Source organism: Tamandua tetradactyla, chromosome 4 (assembly GCF_023851605.1).
Source record: "Tamandua tetradactyla isolate mTamTet1 chromosome 4, mTamTet1.pri, whole genome shotgun sequence".
NCBI classification, from domain to species: Eukaryota; Metazoa; Chordata; class Mammalia; order Pilosa; family Myrmecophagidae; genus Tamandua; species Tamandua tetradactyla.
The window spans coordinates 20,450,820-20,466,455 of record NC_135330.1 but is presented as its reverse complement, the minus strand read 5'-3'; the positions used below and the strand labels follow the sequence as shown (position 1 = coordinate 20,466,455).

General features: G+C 45.7%; 1 protein-coding gene across 2 annotated transcripts in view; it reads right to left on the bottom strand.

The window, feature by feature from the left end:
• Positions 1-6,114: 6,114 nt before the first annotated feature.
• STYXL2 (serine/threonine/tyrosine interacting like 2) overlaps positions 6,115-15,636 on the bottom strand; it is a 29,716-nt gene continuing 20,194 nt past the window's right edge. For both annotated transcript variants that reach the window (XM_077156855.1, XM_077156854.1), the window contains exons 5-6: positions 14,290-14,507; positions 6,115-9,397 (exon numbers count right to left, since the gene is read on the bottom strand). In XM_077156855.1, the coding sequence (XP_077012970.1) occupies positions 6,549-9,397; positions 14,290-14,507 (3,067 nt within the window). In that variant the 3' untranslated portion in view covers positions 6,115-6,548. The remainder of the gene's footprint in view (positions 9,398-14,289; positions 14,508-15,636) is intronic.

Here is a 15,636-nt window from a genome sequence, read left to right as displayed (position 1 = left end):
ACCCTCACACAGCCAGCCCCAGGTTGAGGTCTTGACTTCTCAGAGAACTCTCGGGACTCTCCAGCATCACTTTAAGTCTTAGTTTTCCCATCTGTAAAATGGGGATATTGATACCTGCTTTGCAGAGTTCTTGTGTTAGTCAGCAGGACTCCAAAGAACTTGGCTGAGTGGCTCAGTTTTCTAAATGGAATTCCTAAAAGAAAAGTGAATGAACTCTGGGGTCTCTCCTGCATGCCCCTCTGTGGGCCCACCAGGTGTGGGAGCAGGAAGCCACTTGCATTGTCTTCTTGTTTGAGAATGATCCCTTTAAGCCACATGTTCTCAATGTCCTGCGAAGGAGTGAGTCACACCTACAGTCTACATTTTTGTCTGCGGCAGGGGCTTTCCTTATCCCTCTTTGAGGAATGCCTGACTCCCTTGGAATAGCTCTTAGCAACCCATACAATTGAGCTGGTTGTAGCTGGAGTGGTACAGAGCGGACCCAGAACCATTTATTACGATGATGGCCTTTGGAGCTGCTTTGCTTTCCCCTTCCTTCTCCACTCCAGCCTCTGGTCTGCCTTGGAAAGTATGGACATTTGTCAAGTCTGGGCTCTGAAGCACTAGCAGCTTCACTATGGCTTGGAGAGAAAGGCTGTCAGCAATTCTGGGCCAGTAATCTGTGTAGGTGAAATGCGAGCTGTTTTCCCAAGCAAATGGTTGAGCTCCTGCACTTTCCAGACAGCCGGGATTCCCTCCAACCCTGAATATTCTGTGATATTCTCTCTTCAGTTGTCTCTTAACTGTCTTGCCCATTCATCAGAGAAAAAGGAAAAAGAAACACAAAAGAAGATTACTCTGAAACAAAACAGGAACAAACTGGCTTCTTTAGGTTTCAAAGCTGATTCACGTTGATGAATTAATTGGCTAATTAATAATTCCAAGTTTTTAAAAGAAGATTAAGAAGCTTACAATCCAGCAGAGGATGTAAAGGAGAATATCAGCTGATTATTGAGCAATAATTATGTGCCAGTCCTAGACTTAAGCTCTTTACAGATGTTACCTGCCGTGTAAGGTATGTGGGTTCTGAAATACAAGGTCTCAATGTGAATTTTGGTTTCAACATAGAGTAGCCATACGGCCTTGGGCAATTCATTATTTCATCTCTCGAAGACTCAGTGTCCCCATCAGTTCTCCTGTGTAGGCTGTCTTTCTCTGGGTCTTTGCCTGGCTAGCTCCTTCTCAACCTTCAAGTTTCAGCTTAAATATCACCTCCTCGAGGAGATGTTTCCCTCATCGGTCGCTCTAAAGTACCTCCATGCCCCACGCATCCCCATCCACTCTTGTTTTCTCATTTCACCCTGTTTATTTCCTTCAGCTCACTTAATGTCTTCAACCACAACCAGAATTTGCTGAAAGTTCTCTTTATGGCAGACTTTGTTTCGAGGTGCTGGGGATACAGAAATGAACAACTACCCTCTTTCACTCTAGTAAGGGGAGACAGACAAACGGACAGACAAGCAGATAATAAGTAAATTAGTAACATACTAAAATTATGTGCCCTTGTTTAATAAAATTGTTAGCTTCTTGAGGCAAATTCTGGTCTGTCTTGATTTCTGCTCAATTCCAAGTGCCTGGGGGTAATGTTTAGCACATAAGATCCTTTGAAAAATGAGTTAAGTAAATAAAGGGCATGATTTCGAAGAGAATACTTAGGTAATGTATATTGAAGCTCTTGGCATAGTGCCTGGATCATGGTAAACACTTTTAAAAAATGTCAGTTATTTCCAATTAGACTCAAAGCTATATTCTTAACCACTTTACCACAGTTATGTCTATCATAATAACTATAACCATAGCTTATTATTATTATAGAATTACATATAACAATATCCAACTTATTACTGAATTCTACTATATGCCATGAACTGTCTAGGCACATCAAAATATCCTATTTAATTATAACTCTATGACACCCTGAAAGTTAGACATAGGAATCCCAAATTCCTATGATAAAAGGCAGACTTATAGTAAGCATGAAAGACAGGTGCAAACAAAATGTGAGATTTTGGAGGAAGGAGAGATTCATGCGGCCAGGGTGGCTGGAACAGGTTTGACAGAGGAGCAGCTCTGAGGACAGCCTTGGTGGCTGGCAGGGTCTCAGCAGGGAGATGGTCGGGTGATGTCAGGAAGCCCATGCAGAGGGAAGAGCCTGGGAAAGGGCACAAGACAGGGAAGACTTCCAGAGTGTTTGAGAAGGGTGTGCTGTTGACACATGGCTGGAATGTGTGGCGCACGAAGAGGGTAGCAGATAGGGCTGGAAATGGAGGATACGGTGGTCCTTGAATGCCAAGTAAAGGAATTTAGGTAATGGAGAGCCATCGAAAGTATTTAAGCAAAGGAGTGAGAAGAATCCAAATGGCGAACTGTGGGATGATTAATTTGGCTCTAGAATAGATAGAAAGGAGATAAGGCTGGAATTGGGTCACAAGGTTATGGCAACAGCCAGGTAGCAGGTAAAAGAGGTTTGGTGGCAGTGACAACAGAATAAGAGGAGCAGATGCTCTGGGCATAATTAATCAGGTTGGGTGTAAGCAAGAGGCGAAGAGAGGTATCCAAGCTGGATGGGAGGTTTCAAGCCCCAGTGGCTGATATCCTTCTGCTAAACCTGACACACTACTAAGCCTAAAGTTCTCTCAGACTATTTTTAAAAAAATCCTTTCTCATAAAAAATCCCTCTCATAAGAGGGCTGGCAATCTCTCTTACTTCAGATTGTCTCTATCTTGCATTTACTTCACAAAACATCTTCTCTTCCCAGCATAGTGCCCTGGGGCAGTGTCAGTGCAAGGCCGGTAGTTGAGAAGTGTTTATCAAACTGAACTAAATTGAAAAGAATTATTGGTTGAGGCTGACAGAAGACTGTATGCACCGACTCCCTTCCGAGTTTGGATGGGTTTGACTTGCAGGAAGTCTGGTAAGAGACTGGAGGGCAGAGGGTAAAGTCCTCTGGCTCTTTCGCTGTGGGGTAGAACTAGGTTGGCTCATTCTAGCCCAGCATTTCTACTCCACAGCCCTGTCTCTAAGGTTCCAGGGATTGCACCCTCCCCTGGTCTCCTCAGGCTTAGGGGTGGTTTCTCACACCTCACCCACACCTTTGTAAATAGCCCCCTTTATTAAGATCCCCTTGGGATTACCTTAACTTGGGTGTGCCATCTGTTCCCTCCCAGGATGTTACCTACTAAGCCTTTCTTCACAGCTGCTATGTTTCATTTTCCCTCCAGGGTCTCACATTTGGGTGAAGAAAAAATCTGTTCTCTCTCTCTTTTCTCTGCAGAATTTTTGCATGATTTCCACTCCTCTGGGGGCCTTTCTGGACACTAGTATCTTTTGACTGACGGGGATTCTCTCCCAGTGAATATGTTATAATCGGGAGTGGACCAAGGCTTTGCATTCAGATCTGTCTCCCCTTTTCTTTCCTATAAAATGGAATCACTGACTCCGTTAGTTTGTTTTATGTAGCTGAAACCCTATCCTGATCTTTAATTAATTCTTAAGAGTGGGTCAATCTTGTGTTCAGTGTATAGTGTTCTTAGTCATTCAAGACATCATTGGAAGGGCTCTGTGAGGATGACTTTTCTATTTAAATGCATTAACCTTTTTGCTGCTATTTCTCAGTTTGCCCTTCCAGATCCACTTTCTGCCTTTCTGTGGGTTCCTGTCTCTCACTTGGGTTTAACCAATGGAAGTTACTAACATGAGATCAAAGACCAGGAGGAGAAGGCGGTCAGGAAGTCAGGGTATGTATGTATTGCCTATTAGGCAGTCCCTCTCCCATCATTACAGCTCTTTCTGGAAAGTTTTCTCCCCTTGCCCCTCCAGACCTCAAGTGGTATTGACTTCTTACTGCTGCTAGTAACTGTGTCCTTTACTATTATTTGTTGGTTCCCACATTTCTGTGAATTGCTCCTGCATTCAACTGTCACCTGTTACCTTTGGTGTGCTGGCTTTATCCTGCTGGAACGCTTACTGACAAATGCCATTTAATGTCATCCAGGGACTGGAAGGCTGGATTTGCCCTTATGTAGACTGCAAACCATCAGCTCCTATCATCCTAGGCTAGGTATAATTCGGAAGTCACATTTCAAACCCCACATGTTCCCTAAAGCTCATCATACATCACATGAAATTCCTAATGATGCGGTTTCCCAAAATATAGTATTTTTCAGTCTGGACTCCAGGAATAAGCTGGAATCCTGAGTTCTCAGGCAGTCATTTATCTTGAGTACATGATTCCAAGGGAATGATCCTTGGAGGCAAATGCCAGGCATTTCTCTAGGAATTCTTCTCTGATCTTTAACTGACTTCTTCTCTAGTGAACTGAGCTGGTCCACATGTGATCCACAAGAGTCATTATCTCCCCTCTAGCCTAAGATGTCAACTTAAAGCAGACCAGGTGGTCTCCTTGGCCTCTCCCCACCAGTCACAGTCAGGCCTGGAGAGAAATTGTGGTGGCTCTTTAGACCATATTTTTAAAATGTTTGTTCAACATTCATTTAGTGAGGTATAAGTTGTGTTTGACTTGGAATGTTTTAAAATTTATCCTCTTTCATGGCATGAATGAGAACAATTTATATTTTGTTAATTTTGTCTTAAAAAAAAAAAAGGCATGTATTGAGACCTAAGTTAACTTGGCCCTTCTGGACAGGCATCCAAGGCAGCTGCTCTGCTGGCCCATCAGTTAATTTGGCTTATCTGTCCCTGATCTTTGTGCTCAAGGTATTTCCTCTCAAATGGCAAAATGATCCAAAATAACAAAATTGGGAAAAGAAAAAGAGCTATTGTCCCTTGAATAGTCTCATTTCCTCCTGCCTTCTAGAGGATGCCCAGTTGATTGTCTTTGTCAATATCAGAAACTACCCCATAAGAGCAGAATGAACGAAGAAAACTTTATCTCCCCCAGAAGGGAAAATGTGCCACAACCAGCCTTCTTTCTGTGGAATGTATTAGCCTAACATCATTTTGCAGGGTGGGAATAAGTTGACAAGCATGGGAAACTAAGTCTGAGGCTGATTAAAATAGAGATGGAAAAAGAGAGAAGGAAAGGAGCAAATGGGACAAAGGTGAGCAGTATTTTTTCCAAGGCCTCTTTTTCCCTCTCAGTCAGTGGTGAGAAAATGAGTACCATCAGAACTGAACTGTGGGCTGAAGTGAGAGAGGGAAGGCGAGGAATTAATTCAGGTGCTTTGGCAGCAGCTATCTGCAGATCTGAGTTTAAATTCAAGTCTCCCTTTGCATTGGTATTTTTATCTTTTTATTTGTTGAAATGTATGTTGCTGAACCAATCCACATATAAAGTTGCATAATCTTCACATCCCATGAAATTAATTTTTTAGATAAAGTAATCACATTTAATTATCAATTTCTATCCATCCCCATTGGCGGATTGCTCCTTACCCCTCTTCCCTCAATCATGTTATCACCACCTCGATTGATCAAGACATCTCTCACTCCTTCATGACACTTTTTGAATCTTGCAAGGTGCTGCAGGCTTGAAAGGAACTATGAGACAAATCCACTAATGATTGTTGTAAGAAGCCCAAAAAATGTCTGCTTGCTTCTGCAATCCAATCTGCATTTTGGGAGGGCAGAAATGCCTTGGGAAAAAGGGTAAGGAATTGTCACTAACCCAGTTCATTCAGAGTGCTGGGAAGGATCAAATGGACTACCCACTGCGTTATCCAAAGATGCTCCAAGGAAATGAAAAGCAAGCACAACCACTAAATTTCATAAAAATATTGGGCTTGTATCAGGCTTCTTTTCTTCTCTCCCCCATGGTCTGCTTTTGTTTTCCTGCTATTCCAGAGGAACCCTCTCTCTACCTTATATTTTGCCACTCTTACCACATAACACAGGTTCTCTCTTACTCTAATAGAGAGTAAGGTTTTTCTCCCACTGCATTTTGTCATAGACTAAAGACCTGATTATCATTTTGGATAATGAGCTGATGGTGGCATTGTCTGAAGACACAACTTTTTATGAATAAGAGGCTGGCTCATGATAAACCATCTGTGTTTTTAAAGGTGAGTTTGCCCTAATACCCAAAGAGTTAAAAGTGTTCAGAATGAACATAGAAATATTTGGAAACATACTAATTTAATGGGGATCCAAAACATTAAAAAGAAACAACCAAAACTCAACATTTGCTAGAAGAGGTCAAACTCACCACAGGAGACGTAATCAATCTCATTATAAATCCTCTCATTATAAATAACAGAACTGTGTCCTGCATTCATGGCCTTCCTGTACATGAGCTGGGGTCGACCAACAAGCTACATTGCCTTTTCAATTTCAACTCTATAGTCTACAGTGAAAATGATCAACTTCAAAGTGAAGCACCAAAGCTTAGAGGACACTGGGCAGCAGGGAAATTATTTTAGTTGGTTCAGCATTCGCATCTCACATTGATGGTCTTGACAAAGTGTCAAGGCAAGGTGTGCCCTGAGACCTGTGTTAAGCTATATGGCTTCTTCGTGTTTTTTCAGTCTCTCCCAGATCTGCCTTATTCAGCTTAATTCTCTCTCCTTTTCTGCAGTTTAGTCCTGGTTTCTTCTTGCCGGCGTCTCCAAGCAGCAATGATGGCTTCATCGTCCATTTCCTCCTCTTCCTCTCTGTCAGTGCTTCTCCGATACTGGGACCGTCGCCCTGATGCAAACCTCCCTTCTTCTTTGTTTTCCATCCTCTCTTTCTCTCCTTCTTCTTCAGACCTCATAAAGCTCTGGGTGAACTTCCTCTTGGCTCCAAACTCTGAAAAGTCTGATTTGGATGACTCTTCCACATCTTCCCAATCCCTGGGCCTGGCCCAATTCTGATGCTGTGGTTCTGGGGACTCTTTCCCTTCAGAGGGCTCAGGGGTCCGGCGGAAAAAGTAAGGCTCTGGGCTTTCCTCTCGGGAGCTTGAGGTCTCACTGAACATTGACCTAGAGAACTTGTGCATCTCTCTGCCCTCTCTGGTGGAGGAAGAAGAAAACCGTGATGAGCTTCTTACAGAGTTGCCATTTGCCTCATGGAAGGAGGAGGTATCCTGTTCCTCCGACTGGGACTTGGAGAACTTGTAACTGGAAGATTTAGACTCTGTCTCCTGGAGTATGGAAGATCTGGTGAACTTCCCTCTAGAGCTTCCAGACCAATCACTTTGGGGAGGAGATTTTTGGGGAGGAGATTTTTCCTCTGTCCTGAGGCTGCTGAGCCACTTATTAATACTGCTATCCATCTCTTTGCCAGCTCTGCTGTCACTTCCATAGCGATCACAGATAGCCAGAGAAGAGGTGTCTGTTTCAGGTTTTTGGGAATTACTGCGGGAAGAATAATGGAAGCTCCCTATGGCACTGTCAGTGTCCTCATCTCTATCACTCACATCACCATCCTCATCTTCCTTGACCTTCTTCTTCTTAAAAAGGGAGCTGCGTTTGTTGTCTGAGGCCAGCTTCTCCATTTTGTACTCAGACATCTTATCCCTCAGCTCCATTTGCATCACCTTCTCCTTCCGGCCAAGCTCCTTTAGGTCTACATTATCAGCAAAGAGGCTATAAATAGGTTTGCTGGTCCCCTTCACTCTGCTCCCTGTACCTTCGGCCCTTGAGCTCAGCATGGTGTTGGAAGACAGCACAGACTGAGTGTCAGAGCTGGGTCTTGCCTGGCTTTGAGGCAGCAGACAGCCACTCAGGGAGGAGCCGCTCTGTCCACTGAGCATGGAGACTTGGTCATCCCCCGGGCAGCTGGCCATGGATGCTGCCTTCATACTTGCAACAGATGGTGAGCGGGACAACAAAAGTATTTCATTTTGCTTCTGGGCAAGGGTTTCGCTGACCACATTGGCGATCCAGTTCTGGATGCTGGCAATGGAAATGGTGTCTCCAGGCCCCACTGGCAGGTTAGGCATCAGTGTTGTGGGGTTGGAGACTGGGCATCCCCCTATGTTGCTTGCAGCCTGAGACAGGTGGGAGCGATGGCTTTGGTTGCTGAGTACTGATGCTGTGTCCCCATCAATACTGACTGAGGAGGCTGCAGGCCAGAATGCAGACAAGGGGATGCTTCTGCTGTCAGCTGAACTGTCTGCCTCCCAGCTTCCCATGGACTGGCTCTCCTCCAATGTCTGCCTGCTTCTCTCCAGAAGCTCCAGCCTCCGTTGCCTCTTCTTGGCCGAGACTGAGTCCTCTGTCTTGCTGAGCTCCACCACCTCCTCCTTGTTTTCACTGCCCACCTTCTTCTGGTGTTTCAGCTTCCAAGCCTGGTAGGCTGTCAGGTTGACATCAGAGAGGTTCTTCTTCTCCCCCTCTGCCTCCTCTGTGCCTTGCTCACTGCAGCTGTCTCCTGCCTCCAAGTCCTTCTTATGAAATCCAAATTGGATTCTCTTGATCTTCCACCGTTCCAGGGCAGTGAGTTTATCCTTATTTCTGCTGCAGAAGTTATAGAAGGAGCTGGCCTCCGAGGACACGCTCTCCTCATCGTCCTCTCTCACCCTGCTCTCCATCTCTGAATTTGCATCCACCTCCTCACTCTTGTTTCTGGAGTGGTACTTCCGGGAGGCTTCCTTCTCAATCTCCATCAACCTCTGGTTCCACATGTCCCAGGTGCTCTCGGTGGACACAGAGTCAGAGCGACGTCTCCTAGCTCGGTTCTGGCTGCTCATCTCCAGCTGCTGCTTCAGGACCCGTATGTCATGGCTGGTTACACTTTCTGAGGTGCTGCTCTCACTCAGGGTGTGCCTCCGTCTTCTCCCCACAAGGAAGCCTGCATCGTTCTCCTCCTCCACCTGCTCCTCCTCCCTACCCCACCTCTGGCGCCCTTCGGCCTGATACTTCTCATTTCGGCTCTGCCACTCTCGGATGATCCTGTCCACCTCCTCCTCCTGCTCTGGTTCCTCCTCCTCGTCCTCGACAGAGGAGGCTGAGCGCCGGCCGTCTCCGCCGTGCGGGGCCTTGCCTGTGGGGAGGCCTTGCCCCTTCTTCCATTCCTCGTATAGTTTCTCCTCCTCATCCTCATCAATGAGGGTCAGGGGCTTGGAGGCCCGGCTGGCCTTCCCCAAGGAGGAGCCACTGAGGTGACTGGTGACGTCATCCTCCTCCTCCACCGTGAGGGCGGGCGCCCTGGCCCCGCGCATGCTCCCTGCGTCCTCGCCCTCCGCAGCCTCGTCCTCGGCTTGGCCCTCCCGGCCGCCGTCCTCTTCCCTCTCCTCCATCAGCACCTCGTTGAGCTCCCGGAGCTGCTTCAGGAAGCCGTCGTTGGGGTAGATGGCCCTCTTCTTACGCACGGTCATCAAGGCCTCCAGCACGGCCATGTTGTGGAAGATCATGAGGTAGGCCACCACCAGCACCGCCGACCGGCTGATGCCCATTTCACTACTGACCAGGATTTTCCCTGCAAAGAAAGCACACAGATTTAGCCACTGCTGAAGGTATGCCAGGATCTGAGGCCTGAGAGAATTGCAGACATTCCACTTTGTTGCCCATTTATGCTGAATTAGATGGCAGAGGGGATAAAGCCGTAACTACCACGACCTCCCTTAAGGTAAAAATAAAAGAGCTGCGTGGATGCACTGGGCTTGAGGTGTTGCTTTGCGTCTGGTGCTCATCCAAGCCCATGTTGCATGAGGGGTGAGCGCTACCGTCCTAGTGTTACAGTTGGGGACATAGAGATGTCAAACAGCGCAGTTGAGGCTGCCGGGTGTCTGTCGGAAACATAACCATTGTCGGAACATAGGCAGGGTTTGGGACGCGGGCAAGGACCTAGGCAGTGTCCCCACTTTCAAAACAGAAAGTTTCTTCCCCACCAAACTGAGCATCAAAGGGAGGGAAAAGTACAGAGTGGTGGGGAAGGCAGACAGAAGAAAAGGAACGAGAGGTTAAGGTGAATGACTCACAAAGAGGTAGAACCTCAGTGCTGCAAAGCACCACAGAAGCCACATTCTTAACTTCTGTGCTGTTGGGGAATTCTCTTTACAACATGTGTAATGCTGTGTCATCCAGCCTCTCTCTACTGGGATATTTCCAGTGAAAGAAAGCATTTTCTGTTTCTGTCTCTCTCTTTCACATACACACACCTCCATTCAATATTTGGATCACTCTAAGTTTTTGAAAATTTGTTTTCCTGTTAGAGCAAAGTTCAACTTTCTATAGCATGTATATAGTGCTCTACTCTGGTTTTCTGGGGTCAATAATGAATACACTTATATGAACCAGGCCTTTTATACAAAACTCATTAAGACGATCACTATTGTATTCTTCCCTAAAGATTTGTTTTCTTATCTAGCCTATTCGAGTCTTTTCAGTCCTTCTTCAAACACAATTTCATGTTTTTTTACTATTCTGGCTACTCTCCTCCAGCTCAAACTTCAATGTATTGCTCTTTTCCATAGGAGTTTATGTCTAGGATAGTTTGGACTGATCCACTGAGGGTAGAGCGAACCTCTCGTCACCTTTGTTCTGGACATGGGTTCTTCACCGGTACCATCAAGCTTGCAACAGGGGTGGGTGTGTGAACTCACATTATCTATTATGTCACTAAACCTTATAAAACTCTATAAAAACTGCGAGTAAGCCTACTCTGTCTTATCTTGTAGCATTTTTAACCATCACAGATTCCTTTTACTTTTTTTTTTTGGTAAATGTAGTCTGTCCTTGTAGCCTATGGAAACTTTTGCAAGTCTTGACTCTACCATTCCATGGATCAGCTCTCCCCTAGCTTCCCTCTCTGCTTTTAATCCCTCATAAACCCAATAGACATGCCTTCAAAGTCTTCATTTGAGGCAGAATGAGACCTTTCTCCAAATTTTCATCAATTGATTTCCCAACAGTCTTTGGGGATGTTTGTTAAATCACTTTAGAGTCCTACCTAACTATATGAGGAGGGAGAAATTGCCCTTTTATTATTATATCTTTGCATCAGTAAAGGCTGGGTGTTAGTTATATGGGAATATAGAGACAGAGACAAGGCTTGAGGGGCTCTGAGGCTCTATAATGCTGAAGGGTCTTATTGCCAAGAGTCAGCAGCCACTGCAGGTAGACTCAGAGCTGCTAAGAGTGTCTACAGATTCATTCCCTTCTATCCCCTCCCACCTCCAGCTCAGAGCTTAACTCTTACCAAGAACCTCCCTTTAACCATCTGACCAGGCCACAATCTGTGAATGGTAGTACCAACATCTCAATCTCTTCCTTTGAGGATGGAATCACCAGGCCACCTCATTTCAGGATGTGACCAGCCACTTAGGTTTGGTCTGGGACAGACCAGGTCAGGCACTTTGATATTCCATGCTCGTTCCTTGTTCCTTGGGAGACCTCCAAGGGGCTTTAAGGTCAGTTTGAGGGATGCAGGGATCCCTCATCCCTGGGTTGCACCCTGGGTCTCCCACCCACTTAGACCAGAGCAGTGACAGGAGTTTCTGTGTTCTCTGTTAGGCACAGGGTCCCCAGTGATGGGTGAATCTACAGATTGTGCTCCGCACAACTCCAGGGGGCACCCTGCACATCTAAGTCAAAGCAGATTGGCTGGGCTATGATGAAAGTTTTCTGGCAGTAAAATAGTTTGAGGAAGAAAGTCTTCTTCTGATTTGCAGAGTCACCCTTTTAAATTAGCAGCAGAGATAATTGTGTGGGGGTGGATCTGGTGTGGGGTGGTTATCCATGTAAATGTGCTCCTCTTTTTTAAAATTTTGAAGAATACAGCAATGAGAACATCGGACATCAGTAAGACTGGGTTCAAATCCTCTCTTACCACTTTCCATGCGTCTTTATGTGGCAGGTGCTTGTGTCATGTCCTCCAGTTCTTACCTCCTTTTTTTCCCTCAGAACTTGCCTCCTTACCCCAATCAGAAAAACACAGGGGTACTTGCCCAGAAACCATACCCCACTGACTCAGTTGATAGAACTAAGGGTAGACATAGGACTAGAGTTTGCCAAACACATTTTGCAGGGTATTTGAAAATGGGACTGAGGCAGGAAATGAGCCTATAAACGGCAGCCCCGTGGAGGGCCATATTCTACCTGAAGTAGAAAGAGAAGATTGAAACCCAGAGTCTGAAGTTGTCCAGTCCTTGTTCCAAAGATATCCATTGCTGTCCTTCCTATATACCTTTTCCGTCTTTACAGTGAATGCCTTTGCTGCTTGTTAAGTGGTTTGAAATTATTTCTGCTTACTTGCAAACAAGAGACTCTTGACTATTAGACCATGGCAAAGTCACGTAACCTTCAGGCTCTCAATTTCCCAGTCTGTAAAATGTAAATAACAACATCCACCTCCTGGGGTCCTTATGATTATTCTACAAAATGCCTGGGACCTGGTGTTGGAGGTTCTCCCTCCTAGTTGTTAGGGACTGATAAAGCATCTTAGAGTAGAGGAAGCAACAGAAATTAAGGCTCAGGAGGTAATTCCAGGGATAGTGAGAGCTTCTTCGCAGTGGTGTAGAAAAAGCAATAACCATAGTGACAATAGAGTCGTTTCCCTGCAGCGCAGGGGTGCGGCGGTGGGGGTGGGGTGGATGGATTCGAGGCTGAATGGAGTTGATGGACAGCAGGCAGGAGGAAATCGATCGTCTGGACGGCTGCTCGGCCTCTGCGGGTGCCGGGGACTCCATCCGGTCGGTCGGATCAGCGGTCCCAGGGCCCGGGCGGAGCTAATGCACTCGCCTGCATGCAGTAGTGCTCGCTTCTGGCAGGTGGGATCCAGCCTTCGTTCAAACCTCGGAGCGCCTGCCTCCCCATTTGGGCATCTGCTTCCTCGCTCCCCTTTCTTCCCGCTGTTTGCTCTCACGCTTGCTCCTAGGACACTGGGAGTTTCGCCCTCTGTGATCTGACTCGCCTGCGTACGGATGCGGCGGCAGGACAGCCGGGCCGAGGCCATGTCTACGCACATCTCCGCCAGTGGCCGCTTCCTGCCCACCGGGGAAGTACGCCGGGGAAATCCACCGGGCGGCCCGGGCCCGAGAAAAAGGAGTGGGACAAATTCCCCCTCCCACAAAATATTTGGCAGACACACTCAGTTCCACATTGGTCAAGAGCAATACATTTTTTTAAAAGTGATTTTTGTTTGTTTAGCATTGAAAAGGAGAAAAACGGTTTCAAATATATACGTTGTATATCTTCCCATTAGAAGTTGCCCATTTTGGCCGTTGGCTGTGATGGGCCAGGGATCAATAACATTGCTATTTGTTATAGTAATGGCTATAACTTTTTAATCAGTTATTATATACTAGGTGCTATGCTAAGTTTTTAGTATACGTTTTCAATTTTAATTCTCACAGCTATTTTGGATTAGATGTTTTTATCTTTCTTCTACATTTAAGGAAACCGAGAGGTTTCCAGGGATAAAGGAAATTAATTGCTCAGGGTCACATGAGCTTAGCAAAGCTTGGACATAAAACAATGCTTCTTAATACCAACTCCTGAACTCTTAACTCCAGACTGTCTCATCACCCCTGCATGGGCTAAAGACTCCTCATGGAGACTTCTGAACTAGAAACCCTGCAGACTAGCTTCCATCATGTCTTACCTGGCTACAACCATAGCCTCAGCACTGCTCTCCTCACTTCCACTCTCACCTCCCTACTAACCCCATTGTCTGTTCTCCACAACAGACGGAGTGAGTTTTCTAAAGCATGTCAGATCAGTGCCTCCAATGGCTTCCTAAAGCGCCTTTCCACTTCCTTCACCTGGCTTTTAACCTCCTGTAACGCTTCTGCAATGCTGACCCCCACCCACTCTACTAATCCACCCTGGCCCTTGGATTCCTTGAACACACTAAGCTTATTTCATCTTAGAATCTTTGCATGAGCAGTTCCCTTAGCCAAGAATGTTCTTCTTTCCATTTTTCCATGGCAGGTGCCTTCTTGTCAATCAGCTTCAAAGTCACCCCCTCCTCTGAGGCCTTCTTGACCAGCTTTCTCAAGGAGCCAGCCAGTCACCCTAACACATCATCCTTGCTACAGTCTCTGCCTTGGACTTACCATTCTTTGACATTTTCTGTGCCCTTTTTAAATTTTTCTCTCCCCTCACTAGAGTGTAAGATTCAAAGGCCGGAACTTTGTCTCTTTCATCACAGTATCCCCAGTATTGAGAACAGTGCCTGGCACATGTTTGGCCCTCAGTATAAACTTATTAGATAACTGATCATCCTTGCTTTCTCCTCTTCTTAGAATGACAACCACCTCCTTAAGACACATAATGGCAGACATGACAGTTAATTAGGAAGTTTTCTTCTAACATTGCTTCTCCCCCTGAGGAATTCTGTCAGCCCAGGGCAGGCAGATCCCCCCTCACCTCTGTAGGTCAGCAGGGCTTCATCGAGAAACTCGGCAGCCTTCCGGAAATGCTGGGAGATGTCCACGTCAGGGAAGTCATCCACCTCCACACCCAGGTACTGGATCTCCAGGCCAGTGTAGAATTCGGGCCCAGTATAAACGCCAGTTCCATGGGCAGCATTCAGGATATGGGTGATTCCAAGCCTCTTCAGCCTCCCCTTGTTCACAGCCACGCTCCTGGGGGGAAAGAGGAAGGACATCTTTGCCAGGGTCAGAGCTGGAAAGGTGCATTACGCCTGATTGGGAGGCTGTTTTGGTCAGGCCAGAAAGGTGAGAGCTGGGTGAGTGCCTCCTCCTGGCTCCCAGATGTGCCTGAGGTTCACTGCAAATATGGTTTTAAGAAGAGGTGAATGACTTAGCAGTGGCAAGAGGAGCAGAGAGAGGGAGATGGGCAGGGAAGGGCAGGATGAGGGGGAGAACAAGACTGTGCATAAGGAAACCTTTAAATGGACCAGAAATCTCTAGTTTAAAATTCTATGCTTTGGGAACAGACATTCAGCAAAATGCACAAGTGGTAGATCAAAAAAATAAATGCATAAACTTATGTGCATTTACATTGATACGGCATGGTATATTTTTCAGATTGCTTTCACATGCATTAATTTACTTTATCCTAATAATAAACCGAAGAGGTAGACGAGGAAACTATTTTTATTCCCATTTAAAGAATATAAAAATGAGTCATGGAGAGCTTATGTAACTTTCCAAGATTGTGAAAGGATAAAAAGACTCTGAACAAGAACTGAGGTCTTCAATTCCTAGCTCAGAGCTCTTTTTTTGCTGCAGCTGAATAGATGGAACTTAGTTTGAAGAAGCCCTAAAGATAGGATTGTCTGAGAAACAGAGGTCCTTACCCTGAAATTCCTTGGGTCCCTGGTGAACATGGGTGTAAATGTTCCTGAGCATTTGGATCTGTTTAAGGATCACTTAGAGTTCCATGCTCACCTCTGGGAAATGGGTTCTGGATAACTGGCTCCTTCTTGGTGGAGCACAAGACACAGTGTCCATAGATATTTTCCTTACTGCCTGCCTGGGACTCTAAATTCCCTCTTGTTCTTCTGAATATATGTGCAGTGCAATTGGGAGGACATCAGCAAAAATTAGTTTCACTGATTAACATCATGTCCTAAAAGTATAGGACATGTGTGAGTTGTTATTATTTTTGTCCTGGAAATCATTGATAAACTTTTTAAAAGTAACATCTTTCCTGATTACAAAAATAGTAAATATTTATTATAGGAAAACTGTACAGACAAAAAAAATTCTAAAGAGGACAAAGTCATTTGTAAAACCACCTCCCAGAAGC